Source organism: Erpetoichthys calabaricus, chromosome 8 (assembly GCF_900747795.2).
Source record: "Erpetoichthys calabaricus chromosome 8, fErpCal1.3, whole genome shotgun sequence".
NCBI classification, from domain to species: domain Eukaryota; kingdom Metazoa; phylum Chordata; class Cladistia; order Polypteriformes; family Polypteridae; genus Erpetoichthys; species Erpetoichthys calabaricus.
In genome coordinates, this window is record NC_041401.2 from 29,951,660 (window position 1) to 29,975,494 (window position 23,835).

General features: G+C 41.7%; 1 protein-coding gene across 5 annotated transcripts in view; it reads right to left on the reverse strand.

The window, feature by feature from the left end:
- Positions 1 to 23,835, reverse strand: part of LOC114655426 (sodium-driven chloride bicarbonate exchanger-like) — a 326,186-nt gene that overhangs the window by 171,078 nt on the left and 131,273 nt on the right. For all 5 annotated transcript variants that reach the window (XM_051930577.1, XM_028806403.2, XM_028806404.2 and 2 more), the window contains one exon: positions 630 to 711. In XM_051930577.1, coding sequence (XP_051786537.1) covers positions 630 to 711 — 82 coding nt within the window. The remainder of the gene's footprint in view (positions 1 to 629; positions 712 to 23,835) is intronic.

A 23,835-nucleotide genomic window follows, 5' to 3' on the forward strand; every position in this document is an offset into this window, starting at 1 on the left:
TGATTCACTGAACAAGCGACAGAACGACTGAAGAGATGACTGACTGATTGATTGATTTGGTAGAAAAGTCGAAGTGGTGACTGACTGACTGAATGATTGATATCCTGACTGAACAATTGGTTGAACAATTAATTTTTTGATTGATTGACTGAACAGATTATGGAATAACTGATTGAACGAGTGATTGAACAGCTGCTAGAATAATGGCATGGATGACTGACTGACTGATTGACTGATATCCTGATGTATTGATTGATTGATTGAACAATTTATTCATTGATAGGTTGATCAGTTGATAGAATAACTGAATGGATGAGTGACTGAGGAATTTATTGATTGAATAGATGTTAGAATAATGAAATGGATGACTAACTTACTGACTACTGACTGAATGAATGAATGAATGAATTAATAAATAATTGAGCAATTGCTTTATTCATTGATTGATTGACTGAGAAGCTAATGGAATAAGTGAATGGATGAGCAACAGAATGACCGATTGAACAATTGATTAAGTGATTGATTTATGCTCATTCTCCTGTAGCTGCAGAATTAGATGCTGGAAGCAACACCTCATGTGTCCTCCTCAGGCCTAAAAGCTCATCAGCCCGATGCATGCAGTTGTTTACCTTCCAGTTCTTCTTTTTCAAAATGCGTCTTCAGAATTGAACGAGTGCCACCTCTGTCAACCACAGCCTCCTCATCATTCCTCTGTAAAACAAAGTGAAACACACATTTTATCAAGATACTCTTTCTAGAGAATGCCCCTCATGCTCCTTGTAGAGGGGACTAGTCAACTCCCTTATCTTTGACTTGTTTCATCCAGCACCTACCCGAGTCTTGATATTTGAATGCAACTCAAAAATCTAAGAAGCCATATTAGCCATTTTTAGAAAATGACACTGCATATATCTATACATATTAATAAAAGGCAAAGCCCTCACTGACTCACTGACTGGCTGACTGACTGACTGACTCATCACTAATTCTCGAACTTCCCGTGTAGGTGGAAGGCTGAAATTTGGCAGGCTCATTCCTTACAGCTTACTTACAAAAGTTAGGCAGGTTTCATTTTGAAATTCTACGTGTAATGGTCATAACTGGAACCTGTTTTTTGGCCATATACAGTAATGGAGGAGGCGGAGTCACGTATCGCGTCATCACGCCTCATACGTAATCACGTGAACTAAAAACAAGGAAGAGATTTACAGCACGAGTCAAACGCGGTAATGAAGGTAAATGACGTTAATTTTTGAGTGTCTTTTAATACTGTGTAAGCATACATACATGTGCAATTAAACGTGTGCATTTACGGGGTGATTTCTCAGGCTTAAAAGCTCGCCTTTTACTAAAAAGGTAAATGGAAACTGTTTTCATTCTGAAGGGCACAAACCACGTTAGATTTCAGATGTTAAACGCGCAAAAATGTCGGTACACCAGATAAATAAGCGCAACATATTATCAGTTGTATTGTATGCTTACAATACATATAGAAATGTGTTAATCGTTAACTAATATTATGGGATGGTGTTTTTCGACGCCTTGATTTAAACGATTGCATTTCTTGGTGCGTTTGCGTAGCTTATTGTCAATATCTTTACACCTCTTTTTAAGACTTAATTTTAAAATGTTTTCTTTTCTTCTTAATTAAAATTTAAAAGCAATACTTCACCGCTGCCAAGCCCCTCTAGGGCTGACGTCCAAGGTTCAATTACCGTAAGCAAGTGCAGTGAGTGTGTACGCCTGATGAGCCAAGAATAAGGGGGAAAGACGTGTCGCGTACTCTTTGCATTATTTGACAGTAAACTATTTTCAACCATTCTATGATCTGCTTCTCACAACTGAAGGCACCGTGGCTGATGTTACCTCACTTGCTGGCCAACCATAAGCGTTACGTGGTAGGTAACCAGCCACTCACTTCACTCCCTTACGGGAATCGAACCTCGGACGTCAGCGCTACAGGCAAAGCCCCTAAAATTGCGCCACGGCGTGTGGTTCGTTTATTTGACAACATGTAGATCGGGGTAATTACATTCACAGCATTCGTAGTCTGATTCACAATCTGATTGTATGGGTGGTTACCTACCAGGTAACGCTTATAGTTGGCCAGCAAGTCAGGTCGAAGTGATCACTCGAGTGAAGGCAGCTTCACAAAAAAACAGATCCTTAACAAACTGTTATTAGTATATTTTCCCTCAATTTAAAAAGGTTTTCTGTTCTTCTTAATAAAAATTTAAAAGCGGTACTTCGCTGGTGCGAAGCGCGTGGATTTGACCGACTGACACATACAGACATATTCATGAGTGCAGGTGCTTCGGAAAGAAAGCATCGTGTAAACCTAAAGTTTAAATTAATTTCATAGACCTACAAAAGGTTGCCATTCATTTGAGGCAAGATTGCTTTTCTTCTGTACAACTATACGTTGTATTCTCAAGAGTGTGCTTGCACGGCTTCGGATATAGATATATATATATGTATGTATGTATTTCTATATATAAATATGTAAGCTTATAAGTACTGCCTTACTTCTCTTTAAGAAAGGAAGATGTAATGATACTTGATTTAAACGATTCCATGTCTTCCTGGGTTTGCTTAGCTTATTGTCAATATCTTTACACCTTTTTTTAAGACTTATTGACTGAAACGGGCTTTCACGAAAAAAGTTAGGGCTTTGCTACAGGATACACCCTACACAAGTTAAGCAAGTAAAAATAAAATATATATTTCTGTTTTATTTAAACCTTTTAAGTTCGTATGCATAGCCCCATTAAGCTGTTGTATTTTTTTTTTCTTTCTTCAGTAATATTTAATCTCCTTAAAGAAAAAGAACATATCCATTTTACTTTTTTTGTATCTCTTTAGTAATATTTTAGTGTAAAAGGATCACCAGTATTTAAACCTTTTATGTTACTTTATAAATTTATTTTACACAATATTGAAAAATTAATAAGAAAGCTACATATTTTGGCAGCTGCTGCTTTAATTTTCAATTAAATGAAAAAACCTCTCCAAGAGAAAACGTCAATGAAGAAGAAACAGTTTGCACTATCTAAAAATGAGAAACCCTCATTTATAAACGTTTGCTGCAGATGACTTAACTGAAAATAAATGAATAGTTCCTATGTGTATAATACATATTTATCTATTTTACTTATGCCTTTATTCCAGCAACTTGCAACATCTGAGGTACAATTTGTTACATTACTTTTGTTTTTTGCAGCACAGGCAGGTGAAGTGACTTCCTCAGGGTCACACAGTGGTGTCAGTACCAGGATTTGAACTGACAAGCTCCGGGTTTACTGAAATATTACTGAAGAAAAAAAAAAAACGAAAACGGGCAAATAGGGCTATGCATACAGATGTCCATCCATCCATTATCCAACCCGCTATATCCTAAATACAGGAGCCAATAAGTAGATATGTGTATATACAGTATATATATATATATATATATATATATATATATATATATATGTGATATATATATATGTATGTATGTATATGTATATTTATATTTATATCTATATATATATATATATATGTAGATATGTCAATTTGTATATGTATATACTAGGGGGCTTCGCCCCCTGCTCGCTTCGCTCGCCAACCCCTGGCGTTGGGGCATGACAAAGAGTGAGATGTATGATTTAGATATAGTACAGTGTGCAGGTTTGGATGATGCGTACAGAAATAAAAAATAGAGTGTTTGGCATAGAGTAATGTTTTATTGGAATATTTCTTTGTATACAACATTAGTAGTAAAGATGGTGTCTTGTCCTTGAATGAGTCTTCCTTGGCATGGATCATTTATAATTTTAACTTTAACGTCAGATGAACGTCGAACACGTGAGAAGGCAACATAAAGTTGTCCATGTCCAAAAACGGGTTCAGAGAGGTAGATGCCAACCTTGTCCATGGTTTGTCCTTGTGATTTGTTGATGGTCATTGCAAATGCAGGTTTAATGGGGAACTGTCGGCGTTTCAATGTAAAAGGTAATTCTAGGTCAGAACTCGTAAGGTCAATTCTAGGAATGAGAACAGTATTGTTAGCATGTGATCCTCTAAGAACTGTTGCTTGAATAACATTGTGTGTCATGGTGTTGACGACTAACCGTGTGCCATTGCATAAACCCTGTTTAGTGTTAAGGTTTCTTAATAGCATGATTATTGTTCCATTTTTAAGGGTAAGGTTGTGTTGTGGTAATCCGGCCGGGTTAGTCTTGGATCTTGTTCTTTGTCCTTTATCAAGACCAAAGCAATTGTAGTTGCCGCTATACCTTCTGCATTTGCTTTTGTATTGGCCTCCTTTTCAACTTCATGTAGCATTTTTATAGACTTAGCCAATGGGTGATTGTTTATGACATGAGAGACGTTTCTCATTATAAGCTCTGTGCATTGTTTGTTTTCAGGAAGGTTCATTCGTTGATAGATTGCCTCATCTAGATCTAGGATGTAGATTTGTACATATTTGCATTGTTGATTTGTTTCAGGGTGCACTGTTCCAATGCGATGCAATATTTGTCCACATATGCGAAAGCAGTATGGGCCATTGCCTTTTGGTGGCCTGATATTTACTCCGGTAGATGCAAAAGCAAATGAACTATTGTAGGATGTAATGCAGTTCATAAAGTTTTTACTTTCAGGCACATCGTTAGTTAGAAGCCTCTGTAGATATTAAGGATATGAATGTAAAGGAGGCAGTCTAATCTGCCCCTTTTGACAACAACGTGTAAATTCATTATTTGTATTGCCAGTTGTTTCTTCTGGGAAGTTAAGTGAATGACAATGATTGCAAAAGACATTCATTAATCCCAATGAATTTTCCTCAATAGTGGATTCATTATTGAAGGCGTTTTCAGCCATTTGGCTTAAGCGTTTAATATGTGTCTGGCGTTGATGTCCGCTACGTGCATGTTTTGCTTTTGGCGTTTGAGTGCCGCGTTGTTGCATGTCCAGTATTTGGGACGCGCTCTTTTTTTCTTTTAATTTATTCTCCTCCGCTTCGCGCAAAGTCCATTTCAGTCTACGTCTTGCATTGTTTGTATCGAGCCTTGTCCGTTTTTGTATGTCGGTCATTTGAGCTTTCTCCTTTTGGAGTCTTGCTTTCTTTTTTTCTGGCAGTTCATTTGCGCTTTGTACACGTCAGCGTTCATTTATTTTTTCTCTTCGCTCCCTTTTTTGTATGTCTGAGACGCGAGCTGTTTCGTTTTGAAATCGTGCTTGTTTTGATGCAGCACTTTGAGACGCGCGCTGTATGACCCTACGTTCATCGTGTCTGTCCATTTGGGCACGTCTCTGTAACGGTGTTACTTGTGCTTTGCGTTTTTTGATCCGCGACATTTTTTCTCTCGGAGTTTCAGAAGCGCGTTTTATGCTCCGCTGTCTATTTTGTTGTTTCTTTCGTGTTCGTGTGTTTGTTCCTGTTATCCTTTCCGAATCGTTTTGTACCCGTGATCGTGTATTCATGACTTGTTTCTTTCTCAGCATGCGAAATATGGATAAGTAATAAGGAGGATCGCACTCACTGTTAATATGTTTCCTTTTCTGCAGTTGAACGGTTAATAGTGCTTTATTGTAAGGAGATCCACCTATGCTGACACCTATGCTGCCTAGTGTGAAGGTGTTGACGTTCACTTTAGAATATGTGGCTTTGGGTGTCACTTCTTATGTGTGTGGGAGGGGGGGTGAGGATTGTTGTTGCGCGAGCGTCTTCTTTCTTTTTGTGTTCCTGTGTCTTGTTGAATCCCCCTCTTTGTGTGTGTCCCGTCCCTTGCTTGTAGGGTCTGTGGGGTGGTTTTGTGTTCTTTTTTTTTTGTGTTCCATGGGCTTGTTGAATCCCCCTCTTGGTGTGTATCCTGTCCGGTGCCTGTAGGGGGTGGGGGAGTGCCTTGCTGTGTGCGCGAGCCTCTTTTTTATTTTTTTTTGGGTCTAGTTTCGTGTGCAATGTGTTTTGTGCTTTGCCTGCGTTTGACTACTTTTTTATGTGCCTTTTCCTTTTTTCGGTGCTCGTTGCGCCTCATTTCTTTGACTACTTTTTTCTCTTTTTTCTGTGGTCTTGTCCGCCTCTCGCGGCCCCTCATCCGCCTCTCGCGGCCTCTTTTGTCCGCCTCTCGTGGCTCCTCAGCCGCCTCTCTCGGACTCTTTTTGCGCCTGCGCAGTACGTCTTTTTGCGGCTATGGCCCATGGCCGGATGTCCCTGCATCCATCCGGTTTAGCATTCTCGGTTAGTAATATGGATATATGTATATGTGGATGTGTATATATATGTATATGTAGATATGTGTATATGTAGATATTTATATATATGTATATATGTTTATGTATATATATGGTTACATAACCTCTTTAACACACTACTTCTCCGCTGCGAAGCGCGGGTATTTTGCTATATGTAGATATCTGTATATGTAGATATGTATATATATGTATATATGTATATGTGGAAGAGAAGGTCTGTGATACGGTTTGCATATTTGCAGCTGGGGATCCACGAAGGGAGAAAAAAGAATCACGTATCATAAAATAGTTTTTTATTCCTGAGCTTTCAACCCCTATCAGGGGTCTTCATCAGAGGATAATGCTTAGACTTACAAGAATCAAAGGCAATATATATATATATATATGTTTACATAACCTGTTTAACACACTACTTCGCCACTGCGAAGCGCGGGTATTTTGCTATATATATATATATATATATATATATATATATGACAGCAACACTCATAACAATGACAACACAATTACATATATATATATATGTAGATATGTATATATATATGTGTCAATCTATCTATGTATGTCTAGACATATATATATATATATATATATATATATATATATATATATATATATATATATATATATATATATATGTATGTATATATATATATATATATATGTAGATATATATATATGTGTATATATATGTAGATGTGTATATATGTAGATATGTAAATATTTATGTATATATATGTGTCTGTGTATATATATGTATGTACTGTATGTATGTGTGTATGTATGTATGTGTATATGTATATGTGTGTGTTTATGTTGATATGTGTATATATATATGTATATATATGTGGATGTGTATATGTATATATATATGTAGATATGTGTATATGTAGATATGTATATATATGTATATATGTATATGTATATATATGTTTCTGTGTGTGTGTGTGTGTAGTATATATAAAAGACAGCAACACTCATAACAATGACAACACAATTACATTGACAATCATGTTACGTTATTTTTAAAATGTTTCTTTTTCTTTTTCATAACCTCTTTAACACACTACTTCTCCGCTGCGAAGCGCGGGTATTTTGCTAGTTATATATATGTATCCATCAGTCCATCCATTATCCAACCCGTTATATCGTAACTACAGGGTCACAGGGGTCTGCTGGAGCCAATACCAGCCAACACAGGGCGCAAGGCAGGAAACAAACCCCGGGCAGGGCGCACAGCCCACCGCAGGGCGTGCGCAAACACACACACACACACACACCCACACGCCAAGCACACACTAGGGACAATTTAGAATCGCCAATGCACCTAACCTGCATGTCTTTGGACTGTGGGAGGAAACTGGAGTACCTGGAGGAAACTCATGCAGACACGGGGATATATATATATATATCTTTTATATATATATATATATATATATATATATATATATATATATATATATATATATATATACGTATATATATATATTGTCACACACGTGCGCATGGGAGGCAGCTAAAGGGCTTGAGTGAAGGCAGTTCTGAGGCATGCCGGGATGTGGCACCGACTCTTTTTCTCCCTTTCCTGTAGACCATTCACAGGAGATTCCACCTGGCTCTCTTGACGTCACTTCTGGGACTGAGCCAATGGAAGGTGACCTTACCGGCTCCGGCCCCTGTGATGTCACGTCCGGGCTCGAACCAATGGTTGAAAAACATGGGCCCGATCCTTATGACCTCACTTCCTGTCTTCCCCTTTAAAAGCCTGCCCCTTTTCCCTATTCCCTCAGTCTTGTTTTGGACTCTGTTGTGAGCACATCAGTGCTATATTTCAAAACAAAGCAACTTTGCAGCCAGGAGAACAAATTATACGGGTGGCTGCCCCAAACCTTTATGTGACTATGTCTAATTTTTGTGACATTGGCATAGTCGGCAGGATCGAGACGTCCTGGAAGAGAAGGGGACAGGACCTGCAACACCTCCAGGTGGGAACGTACCGGGGCTGAGTTTCCAGGCGGAGAGGGTGTCCCATGTTTCGGAGTGGCCCGGTACAGGCTCTGCGCCCGGCATGCTTCACTAGCCAACCTAGGCAGGCCAGGGAGTGTGCGGGAGGGGCTCACAGAATTGGGCTGCTTCGGAAGGGGGAGGCAAAGAGGGCTGTTTATGCTCTCTCGGAGGAGAGTGCCCGCCTCCCTGTGAAGCCAGAGCCCCGATTTCCACCTAAGGGTGCCCCAGACTGGCAGGTGAGTAGTTTGAAAAACTGGAGGTTCGACCCAGAGCATCCGACCCCTCAACAAGCCTGGTCCTTACGGGCAAAGGTAGGGCAGTGGCTTCGGCCACAGGAAAACAAGCCCTCGCATGTAATAGAGCAGGTAGCCTCTTTTCCTTTTACGGTTCCAATTTAGAAAGACGCCTGCTTCCTATGAAAAGGAGCAGTGGAGTGACGATTCCCTGAAATTTGCAAAAAATGCAGTGGTCCTAGTCAATGGCCAGCGCACTAACCAGTCGATGCCACAGGGTCCTCACTTTGTGTTAGACAACGACCTTCTCTATCACATAGCAATGCATGATGGGCAGGAGAGAAGGCTACTGCTAATCCCGTGAACCTTCCGGCGGCAGGTCTGTGAGTTAGCACACGCCCACCTCCTAGGTGGCCATTTGGGCACCGAGAAAACCCTGGAGCGGATCAAGCTCCGTTTCTACTGGCCGGGAATCAATGAGGAGATTCGTCGCTTTTGCACTTCCTGCCTGGAGTGTCAATTGCGACAAATTCCTAGAAAGGACCGTGCTCCTCTCATTCCTATTCCCCTGATTGACATTCCCTTCCATCGAATTGGGGTCGATTTAGTCGGACCTCTAGAGCCCTCAGCCCGAGGACACAAGTACATCCTAGTCCTCGTGGATTATGCTACCAAATACCTCAAAGCTGTTCCGTTGCGCTCAGCCACTTCTAAAGCCATCGCACGGGAATTACTAGGGTTCTTTGCGTGCGTGGGTAACCCCAAGGAAGTCTTGACGGACCAGGGGACACCTTTCACCTCGGAGACATTCAAGGAGTATGCCAAGTTACTGAAAATAAAGCATTTAAAGACCGCGGTGTATCATCCTCAAACCAACGGTTTAGTGGAGAGGTTCAATCAGACTCTCAAACAAATGCTGCGTAAGGTGGTCAGCGAGGATGGAAGGAACTGGGATCAGCTCCTCCCCCTCGTCCTTTTTGCCTATCGGGAAGTCCCACAAGCCTCCACGGGGTTCTCCCCTTTTGAATTATTGTATGGGCGACAACCCCGGGGCATATTAGATTTCCTAAAAGAAGGATGGGAAGAAGAGGCTGTTCCCTCTACAAACATACTAGAGTATATCGTGCAATTATGTGATAGATTTGAAAAAATTCGGCCCCTCCTTAAAAGTCAAATGGAAGAGGCTCAAGCAGCACATGTCCGTTATTACAACCGCGGCACGTCTCTCCGGGAGTTCCGCCCAGGAGATGGTGTCATGGTCCTAGTGCCTACCTCCCACTCTAAGTTGCTTGCCCATTGGCAAGGCCCCTACGAAGTTAAGGAGGGGAAGGGACTCGTCGACTATTTCGTGAGTCAACCCAATCGTTGGCCGAGGGAGCGGGTTTATCATGTGAACCTGCTGAAACCGTGGAAGGACAGGGATCCCAATCCCTCCTTGGGCCAGCCCCTCTCACTCTTCGCTCACACGGCTAGCCTTAACTTCGGTGCGGATTTAAGTCCCAGACAACGGCAGGAGCTGGAAACAGTTATCCGGTCTGTCTGGGACAGGGGTCGGCAACCCGCGGCTCTGGAGCCGCATGCGGCTCTTCAGCCTCCTTGTAATGGCTCCTTTTGGCCTTGACAAAAAAAAAAAAAAACATGAAAATGAATAACGGCAATTTCTTAATTTAATTTGTATATAATATATGTAATATATATAATGTTTATTTACTACTACTACTGTTATACACTTTAACATCTAATTTTTATTTTTATTTATAATTTGTCAACTAAAATATGCGTCACATCTACGTCTATAGCCCTCGCCTTTACCTGCAGGTGGCTTCTGGAGTGTGCGACCCCTGCACTAACCATGAATAAATCCCAAAAATGAAAAATCCCAGAAGAGAACAGAGTTTAATTCTGCGTGGACAGAAGCATTTGCCTTCACCGCCAACGACGCTGGCTTACCGGTGTGCTTAATATGTGGCGATAAATTATCGAACAACAAAAAATGTAACATTGAAAGACATTTTCGAAACAAGCACTCAGCATTCACTGAAAAATACCCAAGTGAAGATGAGCGAAAGAGAGCAATTTCGGAACTGCAACGGAAAGCTGAACAGAGCAAACATACTTTCAAAAAGTGGATCACTTCTCCACAATCAACTACAGCTGCTAGTTTTGGGGCAGCTCAAGAGATCGTAAGGAGGGGTAAGCCGTTCACAGACGGAGAATACATGAAAGAATCGTTCATAAAAATATCAGAGCATCTATTCTCTGACTTTAAATGTTTTGGTGTTTGAGCGCATGATGACAGTGTTTGCCAAAGATGTACAGAAAGGTACACTCTCTCACTTCCCCTCCCTGAGAGAGTTCAAAGCAGTGAACATTCACATAAATTGTGATTATTTCCACCGTACAATTATTGCAATGCAAGCTGCATTTAGAGAAAGATTCAGTGAGTTCAGAAAGAAAAAAAACACTCTCTCCTTCCCTGGACATCGACCCATCCCTGCTGAACACATCCGCATTCACAGGAGTAAGTAAGCCCGATCTAGAAATTGAACTGGCCGCATAGCGGATAAAGATTTATGGGTGTCCAAGTTCAAATGCCTGACAGTGGATCTTGAAGAAGTCGCCCGTCAGAAGGCTACTCTCGCTAAAGAGCACAAATGGACTGATATTGAAAACCTCCCCAAACCCGACAAACTTGTTTTCAATACATGGAGTGCCATTCCCGAAACATATATGAACATGAAAAAATATGCATTTGGAGTCCTGTCCATCTTTGGCTCAACATACTTATGTGAGCAACTTTTCTCAAGAATGAACTTCATAAAGTCCAAATATCTCTCCCACCTCACACATGAGCCTGCAGTCCTGTGTGAAGGTCAAAGTCACATCGTATAGCCCCGACATAGAACAACAACAACATTTATTTATATAGCACATTTTCATACAAAAAGTAGCTCAAAGTGCTAGAGATGATCTGCAGCGAACTTCAGAAACAGAAGTCACATTAAACAGGTGAGAACAATAGCATTTAATAGGCTAATATTTAAAAAAAAAAAAAAACACATTTATTTCAGACCCGGAGCTGATGTAGGTTTTTTTGTATGTTCAGGTGCTTCAGTTGATTGCTGGCTGAGAGGGAAACCTGAAGAGGATGAGAGCACACTGAAATGGAATTTTATGTTTACTTTTTTAAAGCTGCTAAGCTACAGCTAAATGTTTTATTTATATTAAAGTGGGCTAGTTTTTATTTTAATTTTATACAGGTATAGGAAGGACACAAATTGGCCTGCAGAGTTCAGTTAAATTTATTTCAAAGTAGGCCTACACATGCACACTGCACTTCTGTTTGTTGTATTCCGTGGTTGTAACATGTAAAATCTAAAAAAAGATTAAAACTTTTAAAAGTTTATAAGCTGTGTTATGTTTTGCGGCTCCAGACTATTTTTCTTTGGAGGAAGAGGGAGCAAAATGGCTCTTTTGATAGTGAAGGTTGCAGACCCCTGGTCTGGGAGGTAGTCAGTGAGAACCCCGGAAGGACCTCTCTGGATGAGCACAACATTGTGACAGAGCCCGGGGTTATTTTCCGAGAACGCCTATATCGTCTTCCCGAGGCAAAAAGGGCTGAAGTGGAGCTTGAGATCAAGCGCCTGCTGAAACTAGGTGTGATTGAGGAAAGTTATAGTCCCTGGTCCAGTCCCATCGTGCTGGTCGGTAAGCCTGACGGGAGTTGGAGGTTTTGCAATGACTTCCGTCGGCTTAATCAAGTCTCCCAATTTGATGCCTATCCAATGCCACGAGTGGACGACCTCCTCGAGAGGCTTGGGCAGGCTCTATATTTGACCACACTGGACATTACAAAGGGGTACTGGCAGGTTCCTTTAATGGACTCCGCAAAGGTTAAAACCATGTTTAGCACCCCTAGCGGACACTGGCAGTATTGTGTCCTTCCATTTGGGTTACATGGGGCTCCAGCAACCTTCCAGCGTCTGGTGGACAAAGTGCTCCGGCCTCATAACTCATACAGTGCTGCCTACCTGGATGACGTGGTCATCTATTCCAGCACATGGAGGGAACACCTACAGCATGTCCGAGAGGTATTGCGGACACTTGGTGAGGCCAGGCTCCGGATTAATCCCAAGAAATGCTTCTTTGGATTGAGCGAAGCCAAATATTTAGGCTACCTGGTGGGTCGGGGTACCATAAGGCCACAGTGCTCCAAAGTAGATGCCATTTTGAAATGGCCCAGTCCGCGAACCAAGCGGCAGGTCCAAGCCTTTCTCAGATTAGCGGGGTACTACCACCGGTTTGTACCCTGGTTCTCAGAGAGAGCGGCGCCCTTGACTGATTTGACAAAGAAGTGGGCCCCGGACATTGTGGTATGGACTGAGAAGACAGGCGCTGCATTTAGTGACTTGAAGCAGGCCCTTACGTCCGCACCTATTTTGATGGCACCTAACTTTTCTTTGCCTTTAATCCCCCAGACGGACGCTTCGGACACAGGCCTGGGGGCCATGCTGAGCCAAAGTGTCGATGGTGTGGAACACCCCATCATGTTCCTGAGCCGGAAACTGTTGGACCGGGAGACCAGGTATGCAGTGGTGGAAAGGGAGGCTTTGGCGATTAAATGGGCGATTACTCAGCTTAGGTACTACCTGTTGGGCCGGGAATTCACCCTTGTCACGGACCATGCACCTCTACAGTGGATGACCCTGCACAAGGAGTCGAATCCTTGGGTCACCCGGTGGTTTCTTGACCTACAGCCATATAAGTTTTCGCTCGTTCATCGCCGAGGCGCTCTCCATGCCAACGCTGATGCACTTTCTCGGGTTCACGACCTCTCGGTTAGGGTCGCCCGACGGGTCTGGGCTAAGGAGGGGGGGCCTTGTCACACACATGCGCATGGGAGGCAGCTAAAGGGCTTGAGTGAAGGCAGTTCTGAGGCATGCCAGGATGTGGCAGAGTGCACTGACTCTTTTTCTCCCTTTCCTGTAGACCATTCACGGGAGATTCCACCTGGCTCTCTTGACGTCACTTCTGGGACTGAGCCAATGGAAGGAGACCTTACCGGCTCCGGCTCCGGCCCCTATGATGTCACGTCCGGGCTCGAACCAATGGTTGAAGAACATGGGCCCGATCCTTATGACCTCACTTCCTGTCTTCCCCTTTAAAAGTCTGCCCCTTTTCCCTATTCCCTCAGTCTTGTTTTGGACTCTGTTGTGAGCACATCAGTGCTATATTTCAAAAGAAAGCAACTTTGCAGCCAAGAGAACAAATTATACGGGTGGCTGCTCTAAACCTTTATGTGACTATGTCTAATTTTTGTAACAATATATATTTTGACAGGGTGCAGTCCCACCTGCCTTTTAAGTACCACTTGGAGACTCAGACAATACAGCTGCCAAACTGAACAGATATATATTTATGAACAGGTGATGGCAAACACAAAATGATAAACACCTCTCAGCCCCACCTGGCCTGCTTCTACACTGCCTGCACACCCCACCCACCACCTTATTTGTCTCACTCCCCTCCTTTCCTCATTGTCTTCCTTTTCCTTCTTCTTCTTTTTCTGGGCACCCTTCCTCCCTGTCCGTGGGCTTCTGCTCTCCACCACCCTGCTGGAAACACAGTGAAGGGACGGCCATTTACGTTACATCTTCGTGTTCATTTTTGAGTCAGCCCTTGCCTTATAAACTACACTCAAAGTCCAGCAGTTGCCAGACTGCGGTGTCTTTTGGCATTTCTTGGGCATTGCTGTAGTTCCCTTCCTTATCTTCTAATTAAAGGCCTGTTGTCTGATCTTGAACTGTCTGCCTTTTTTCACTTAGACAAGTTCCTGTTTGAGGATCCTTGTTGCCATCTCTCAGAAGCCCCAGTGTTTGCCCACTGATGAAGTAACTCCTGGATTACCAGCTCTAAAGGTTATGTAAAACGGGACCACCACCAACCAGTTACAGCCTGTTTATGCCAGCCAGTCAAAATCCATCCATCCTTCCATTATTGAACCTGCTTAATCCAGTTGTGGGTGGCGGATATCTTAACAGTTTCTCATATGTGGCAGGAGCCAGTTGGGAATGAGGTGCCAGTCCATCACCTACACACCTACATTTGCTCATTAGATTCCATTTCTTTCACATGTCAGCCATGTCCCCTCTAATTCTCTATCCCTTTGTCTTTCTTTCAGCCATTTCTCTCCAAAAATGACATTAAGTAGAATAACAAATGAAAATTCTTGTTAGCAGGCAAGTGCAGTGGCCTCTACTGCACAGATTTTATTAGTAAGGATACCAAATAATAAATATACTGTAGAATACCAAGAGCATCAAAAATAGCTGCTTTATATAATGCCAAGTATAAGGGCACTTTAGTTCTCAAGACAAAATAAATATGAGAAATATTACAAAACTGTTGTTGTGTTTCTCCACAGCCAAAAGACATGCTTTTAATCAATATGTGTGATCAGCGATGGACTGGCATCTGCTTCAGGATTGTCTTACACACATGCTGGCCTTCTGTGACCTGACCCCATAAAGGTGGGTAAGAAGATCTTCTGTTTTAGAGACGCAGCTACTACTTTTTTCCAGTGGCAGTTGTGATAAATGACAGATCTGTTAATGTGGTGATTTGTTCATTATCAGAAATATTTTGGTAATAAAAAATCTTTTTAACTTAGATGGATTGGGTAAAGTCACCTGTTATGTTGATTAGAGATTCTACCGTAGATAGTTGCGTATAAGTCGAAAAATTTATGCCTTAAAATTCATTCAAAAAAACAGGGTCGACTTATCCACGGGGCAACACAATTGTCCATAGAATTTGGGTAATAACATTATACACTCAACGCTTCACGGTGTTAAGTCACTGGTCATCTTCCGTTTCCCATGGTCTTTGAAATAATTATAAGCCAGCAATACTATTGCTAATTAGCTACTTTTTTTCTAATTTCATTAAATAATTCTTTAAACTGTGAAATACTTGAATTTGAGCATTAGCTTTTGCAGGTTTTGGATAACAAACATACCATTAGCTGCCACGTGCAACCAGATTTGGAATCAAAAGAACCAAGGCAATGCACGCTATCAATGCGATGCAAGCTCAGCCTGCGATTCAAAAAATTTCTCTGCCTACCTGTGTGGCTCGTCTGACAGTAGCTGAAAAGCAGTATCAGGAGAGAGCAGCCTGAAGTAGTCCAGCAGCGGGTGATCTGTCGTGTCCAACAGCAAGCCATGCTGTCTTGTGAAGTCCGGTAGCCAGTTCGGCTCCCATGGATCAATGTCTGGGTATTCCTCCCACACGAACCTTGCCGTAGGTGCATCGGCTGTGCAAATGCGTTCAGCTGGCAGCCGATCAGCTGCCGCAGCATCGGCTGGTGTCCAATCAGCTGATGCCAGCTTCTCACTCTCTTGCTCGATTCCTGATCACTGTCAATAAAATCCGATTCTGAAAAATCAGAATCCGACTCAGCGATAATGTGCAAAACATCGTCTGCCGAGTGTTTTCTTTTCTGCACTCGCTTTGCTCCCTTGTGACATGTTGATGCCATCTTGTCTTTGTTTACATTTGTTTACATTTCGCAACTCATGCACACGCAAGGATTAGTTACCGAGTCAACGAGTCTAGCATTTCTCCAAGCACAGAGGGAATGCCTGTGACGTGACAGTGAGTTTTGTCGCCATTAACAGCTGATTGTTGCCCTCTATCTCTTGATAGCTGTCAAGTTTTACCCTCGACTTATACGCGGGTCATAACAAATTTCGTAATTTTCGGCTTAAAAATACACTCGACTTATCTGAGAGATCGACTAATACGCGAGTATCTACGGTAAATTGGCCCTGTGTGAATGAGTGTGCCTATATGAGGCCTGCGATGGACCGGCACACCATTCAGAGCTGGGAGAAACACGGGGTCACTGTCGGTTTGATCCACAAAAAAGCTAATTTGAAGCATCACTTCAAATACAAAGCAAAGGGTCTCACGTTGTCCGACACTTTAAACAGCCTGCACCATATGGCTTATGCGTCCGAGATTGTGAAAATAAACAAGAAGTGTTAGTGTGCATTCTAGGTGTGTGGTTGCTAAAAAGTTCTCACTGTTTTCTATTTATGAGTTGACTTCAGCGTTTAGATCAGTGGTTCTCAAACTGTGGGGCACGCCCAAAGTAACAAAAAAGGGGGTGCTATTGTTTCCATATGTGGCGTAATTTCGCTGTTCGTAGGGAAATTTTAAACTTGTAGCAGTGTATAGGCAGCAAAAAATATAGGAATAAATTTTATTAGGGTTTCAAAAAAACGTTAGGGGGGTGCGATTAAAACTGTTATGAAAACTTGGGTCGCAAATACTTAAAGGTTGAGAAATGCTGGTTTAGATTTTAACAACACAGTTATTGATTTTGCTGGTTTTGACTTTGCTTTGTTTTAAGGACTTACCTACCATCTCCCGATACTCTCTACATCACTCTTCTGACTCATGCTAGGTAGGCATTACAGTAGTCAGTATTTCATCAAAATTAGGCACATGAATCCGTAAACAAAGTTACTTATGAAGTGTCCCAGTGGGAGCTCACACTTGGGGGGCAGCTCAAGAGGGAAGCTTGTATTTCTGGTAACATGTTGTTTTGATATGCATTTCTATTGCAATTTTTTTTAATTCAAATGCATTTTATCCTGCATTCAATATATTATTTGTTTGTCTTTTGAGATTCTTAGAATTTCAAAAGTATTTTATTTTCTTGATAAACTTATTTTATTTTAAAATCTACATTAAGATTTTCCTTCAACCTCATCTTGTTTTTTGTGGGTGATGCCATTTTTATGGAGGTGTTGCTAGGGTGTTGCGACTCTTTTGCCAGGATGGTGATGATGTCATCAGTGTTATGCTATTAATGAACACAGAAAAGGGCCTGAAAAATCTGAACCTCAGATGCCCACCATGTATTTTTTTTCTGAAATTGACCATCCCAGGTGGCCTACTTACAGTACATATTAGAGAGCACTGCTCTGGTGTTAATAAGCAGTTATCCAGGAGTGCATGCTTCTTTCAGAAATTAAACAAGAAATAAAAGTTTAGGTAAAAATGTTCATTTTACTGCAATGTGTTTTTTCTAAATTGGAGAAAACAATCACAATCATTGTAACAATAGAATTGCAAGGAATGAATTATCAAAGTACAACAATACCACAATTGCCAAAACACCAGCATGAAGACCGAGTCAAATCTAAAGAGCAAGAGTCAAAACCAGAATATTGAAAACAAAACTTTCTAAGGATATGTCCGCACTACACTGCTTACATTTTAAAATGCCATTTTTAAACAAAAACGATCTCCATTTACACTAGGGCTTTTACTTTGTTTACAAAAGTATTTCCGTCCACACTAAAATGAGAGAAAATGTATACAGTAATCCCTCGCTATATCGCGCTTCGCCTTTCGCGGCTTCACTCCATCGCGGATTTTATCTGTAAGCATATTTAAATATATATCGCGGATTTTTTGCTGGTTCGCGGATTTCTGCGGACAATGGGTCTTTTAATTTCTGGTACATGCTTCCTCAGTTGGTTTGCCCAGTTGATTTCATACAAGGGACGCTATTGGCAGATGGCTGAGAAGCTACCTGGCTTACTTTTCTCTCTCTCTTGCGCACTTTCTCTGATCCTGACGTAGGGGGATTGAGCAGGGGGGCTGTTCACACACCTAGACGATACGGACGCTCGTCTAAAAATGCTGAAAGATTATCTTCACGTTGCTATCTTTTGTGCAGCTGCTTCCTGAAATGACATGCTGCACAGTGCTTCGCATACTTAAAAGCTCGAAGGGCACATATTGATTTTTGATTGAAAAACAAACTCTGTCTCTCTCTCCCTGCTCCTGACGGAGGGGGTGTGAGCTGCCGCCTTCAACTGCTTTGTGCCGCGGTGCTTCGCAAAGCCAAACAGCCCTATTGATTTGTTTGCTTTTCTCTATCTCTGTGACATCTGCTCCTGACTCGCACTCCTTTGAAGAGGAAGATATGTTTGCATTCTTTTAATTGTGAGACGGAACTGTCATCTCTGTCTTGTCATGGAGCACAGTTTAAACTTTTGAAAAAGAGACAAATGTTTGTTTGCAGTGCTTGAATAACGTTCCTGTCTCTCTACAACCTCCTATGTTTCTGCGCAAATCTGTGACCCAAGCATGACAATATAAAAATAACCATATAAACATATGGTTTCTACTTCACGGATTTTCTTATTTCGCGGGTGGGTCTGGAACGCAACCCCCGCGATGGAGGAGGGATTACTGTAATGTATTTTCTTCCATGAAGAGTGACTAATGAAAGAATGAGACGATAGGCAAACTTTCCCACTGCAGGAACTCGGGCCTTTTGCAGTTACTGGTAGGTAGTTCCTGGTACATTATGGGTATGTACTTTTTGCTTAACCAGGAGCTATTGTGAGTGGAGTTTGGGTGAGGAGATCTGCTGATTGGTTGACCACAAGTACTGGCATCATCTTCCAAATCTGTTAGTAGTTTGGACTTTGGTGAATTATTGGTGAGGATGGAGCACTGCACTTCACACCTCATCACTCTTCATAGTCACCTCCTTGATACGCCGTGCCATAAAGACCATTGAAGCAATACGTTTTGGGAGGGGGATGTAAACTTCCGAATCTGCCTCAGTTCACACCACATCACACTTATTTGCATGTCACATACTTTGCATAAAGGTTACAGTTCCTATTGTGCAATGGGAACACAACACACAAAAGTGGCCCAGGGCCTACATCGTACAGGAGCTCATTGGTTCCTGAAAGTTCCTGCGGTGGGAAAATGCCTAATGCAATGGGTAAAATCTAATCAGAAATGGGCCACATAATAAAAACTTGAACCAATTAGAGTTTGATTATAGTCTGTGTATTCAAACAAATTTGCATTTTCAGCTGTAAACATTAAAATACATTTTTAAAACTCACCATTTTTGGGGGTTGAACACATCAAGGTAGTGTGGACAAAGGGTGAAAAGGAAGATGAATATCTGCATATTTTTAAACAAAAATGTAGTAGTGTGGATAGGGCCTAAGAGCACTTGTTTACTGTCTGAATCTGGGCCCTGGACATAGGAGCTTGTGCTGTTGCTGTTGTAATTTATCAGCTAGTATCCAGAAGGTGACTCCTTTCAACCAGGCAGGATCCCACAGCAACCATTATCTGCTTATATCAGCTTTCAAAATGGGGATGTGACAAAAGTAAGATTTAAACAAAAAATGTAAAACTTTCTCAAACAAATACTTAAAAAATGTGACTATATAAAGGTCAGAGTTGTAGATAATACTTCGCTTTGTCCAAGATTTTGGATTACTTTTATAAACTTTTGTTGTGACATATATATATATATATATATATATATATATATATATATATATATATATATATATATATATATATATATATACTAGCTGTGTAAGCCTGTGCTGTAACAATCCCAAGCTCCTAGAAACTATTGAAATTGTCAGAAAAAAATTGAAATGCAGAGTCGACATTTTGTGGACGCGATCACCCCCCTTGTCTATCAGCAGCTAATCGAGTTTCTCTCTCCTTGGAGGTTTCATTTTGCCAATGAGTTCACCTCACTTGTGCATTAGCAGCTAAGTTTGTCTTTGCTCGGCGGTTCCACTTTGGCGACAGAGTCGTTTTCTTTCAGCTTCCCGCTGTAGCCTCTTCTTCCGACTTGTTAACTTGGGGCCACCTTGCCGACTCTTTGCGCTTCATGCTGTAGCCTTGCATTTCCGGGGTGCCTCGCACTTTATATATAATATTTTTTTTTTTTCAAATTTAATAGATCTTGCCTTAGGACAAGTTTTGACAAAACATTTGGAATAATTTTTGCTTTGGTACTTTTGATCAATAGCATTTGTCCCTGCTCATGCTTTTGACTTATAGTACATTTCATCTCCCGGCTCAGTTTTTTTTCTTTTTGCCTTCATGGCCTGCTAGACTGTCTTTTGACAGAATGCAAGTGAACACAGTATGAAATAGCTCTGAATGTTCCCTGTAATTAAGGTTGCCAGGCAACTTCAAAAGAGCAATGAGGCAAAGGCTGCCCAAAAGGAGTGTGCCCAAAGCATTCTACATTGAAGTGGCTGTGTCTGAAGGGGTATGCTGATTCACTTTACAGTGCACATTGGAAAGACATAAGAATAGCTAAGCTACACACATTCACATTTGGAAATGGAACTCATGAAGGTGCCTGTATGCCCACCTGTGTAGTCAGAAATTTATTACCAGTTGTCCGTGTGAAAACAAAAGATTCGAGAAATTGTTAAACAGCCCTGAAAAATGTGTAAAGGACACAGATGGAAAGGTAAAACATTAGTAATTCACTACCATATACTTAATATGACAGACTTGTGCTTGGCAAAGTGTCTAACCAACAATGTATAACAGCCTATATACAGTAATCCCTCCTCCATCGCGGGGGTTGCGTTCCAGAGCCACCCGCGAAATAAGAAAATCCGCGAAGTAGAAACCATATGTTTATATGGTTATTTTTATATTGTCATGCTTGGCTCACAGATTTGCGCAGAAACACAGGAGGCTGTAGAGAGACAGGAACGTTATTCAAACACTGCAAACAAACATTTGTCTCTTTTTCAAAAGTTTAAACTGTGCTCCATGACAAGACAGAGATGACAGTTCCGTCTCACAATTAAAAGAATGCAAACATATTTTCCTCTTCAAAGGAGTGCGCGTCAGGAGCAGAGTCTGTCAGAAAGACAGAGGAAAGCAAACAAATCAATAGGGCTGTTTGCTTTTAAGTATGCGAAGCACCGCGGCACAAAGCTGTTGAAGGCAGCAGCTCACACCCCCTCCGTCAGAAGCAGGGAGAGAGAGAGAGAGACAGAGAGAGAGAGAGAGAGAGAGAGAGAGACAGAGTTTGTTTTTCAGTCAAAAATCAATACGTGCCCTTCGAGCTTTTAAGTATGCGAAGCACCATGCAACTTGTCGTTTCAGGAAGCAGCTGCACAAAAGATAGCAACGTGAAGATAATCTTTCAGCATTTTTAGACGAGCGTCCGTATCGTCTAGGTGTGCGAACAGCCCCCCTGCTCAATCCCCCTACGTCAGGATCAGAGGAAGTCAGCGCAAGACAGAGAGAAAAGTAAGCTGGGTAGCCTCTCAGCCATCTGCCAATAGCGTCCCTTGTATGAAATCAACTGGGCAAACCAACTGAGGAAGCATGTACCAGAAATTAAAAGACCCATTGTCCGCAGAAATCCGCGAACCAGCAAAAAATCCGCGATATATATTTAAATATGCTTACATATAAAATCCGCGATGGAGTGAAGCCGCAAAAGGCGAAGCGCGATATAGCGAGGGATTACTGTACACAATATAGGTACACAAATATACCAATAAAATCTATCTGTCCACTACAGAGAATTCCAATTGCATGACCTCCTCTGGGGGCTTGTGAGTATCCTCACAAATGACAAGGCCTTTCACACAGAGTTGGAGAAATGCCACATCTCTGTTCAGATGAGGTACAGAGGTTCTGTTGTGTGTGAAGGTCATACTAACTATATCTGGCTGGTACTTTTCCACCTCTCATATGAGCTCAAGTTCACCAGAGTGGTAATATTCTAAATTCTCAATGTCAATCTCCAAGCTCCAAGTGGGAGCTGAGTCTACAGACAAATCTATTGGTTTACTGATCAGTCTACATCCCTGTCCTGACCTATGGTCATGGGCTTTGGGTAATGACTGAATGAATGAGATTGCAAGTAGAAGAGGCAGAAATTAGGTCTTTTCAAAGGATGGCTGGGCTGATACTCCAAGATAGGTTGAGAGGTTAAGCAATTCAGGAGGGCCTCAGAGTAGAATCACAGGATAGAGAGGAGCCAGTTGATATGGTTTGGGTATGTTGTAAGAATACTCACCAGATGGCTCCCCCTTGAGTTGCTCCTGGCACATCCCACTGGGATGACCCACATAAAGGATTAAAGCTCTTGGGTGTCTTGGGAACACCTAGGAATTCCCTAGGAAGAGCAGGGGAGAGGAAAATCTAAGGGCTAACCTACTTGGATTGCCACCACAACTCTCACCAAGAAAATTGGTTTCAAAAGATGAAAAAGATCACAGATGAGAATTTCAATCTGTCTATCTGTCTATCTTTCTCTGCCCATTTTTACCTTTGCAGGGATGCAAGAAACTTTATCTGGCTCAAAGAGGCAACCATCTAGATTGGCATGGTGGTGTGGTGGTTAGTGCTGCTGCCTTACAGCTTCAGGGATAAGATGTAAAGCCTCTGTCTGTGATGAGCTTGTACATCCTTCCCATTTTGCTTGGGATTTCCTCTGTGTACTCTATTGCATTGTGCAGGCCAACTTAACTGGCATGTGTAGCTTACATGATGTGTGCTCAAGATGGCACCTCATCCAGGGCTGGTTCCTGCACTGCACACCATGCAGCTAGAATAAGCTCTGGTTTCCCATTATACTGAAATGTAAAAAGCCAGCTCAAAAAATTGACTGATGAATGAACAGCAGCAAGAATATGAACATGTGGACAATAATTATTTGTTTAATGTTTCAGTCTTTTGTGCTGTTAAGGCTTCTAATAGTGAGTATGTAAATACATGAATATAAGTATATCATACTTCAGAAACACTTTGAAGTAGTTGTCATGCTAGGTGGGTGAACATCTAGAGTATCTAGATCAGTGCGAAGATTAAGTGGAATTTGTTTTCTAAAAATAGGATGCTGCCCATCTGTCAGTCATCCAACCTGTATCTGTAGGTCATCTTTAACATATGAATAAGTTTATCCATGTTTATCAAAAGAAAAAGGCAGTGTGACCTAGTGGTTATGTTACTTAGCCCATGTAGTTTGTAGTGGTAACCGAGAACAAATGTTAATTTCATGTTTTCATGGAGAAAGTACATAGTGAAGGTTCTAATTAAACAGGACCTAGTGCTGGGCGGTATACCAGTTCATACCGAAAACGTTTTTTTATTTTTTTTATGATATGGATTTTTCTTATACCGCAACACCGGTTTAAATTGCCTAAACGACGTTCGGAACGTGGCGCAGCAGGAAACTGTTCAAGTGGGAACCTTTTTCACTGCTACACCACTAAACACAGATTTGTTGCACTAGGGCTCTTTTTCACTGCTACACCACCAAATAGTGGGCGGTAGCATAGGAATGCTGCGTGGTGAAAATGGACAGAGAGCTGAAAAAAATGAGTCGCGTCTGTCGCCTGGAGATGCTTTAGTTTTAAAAGGTCAGATGTGTAAATACTGTTTCTATACTCGCTGCCGGTGCCGGTGCCGGTGCCTCCTCTTAGTGCAGAGGAAGTCAGTTTAAGAAGCTCGGGGAACACTTAAC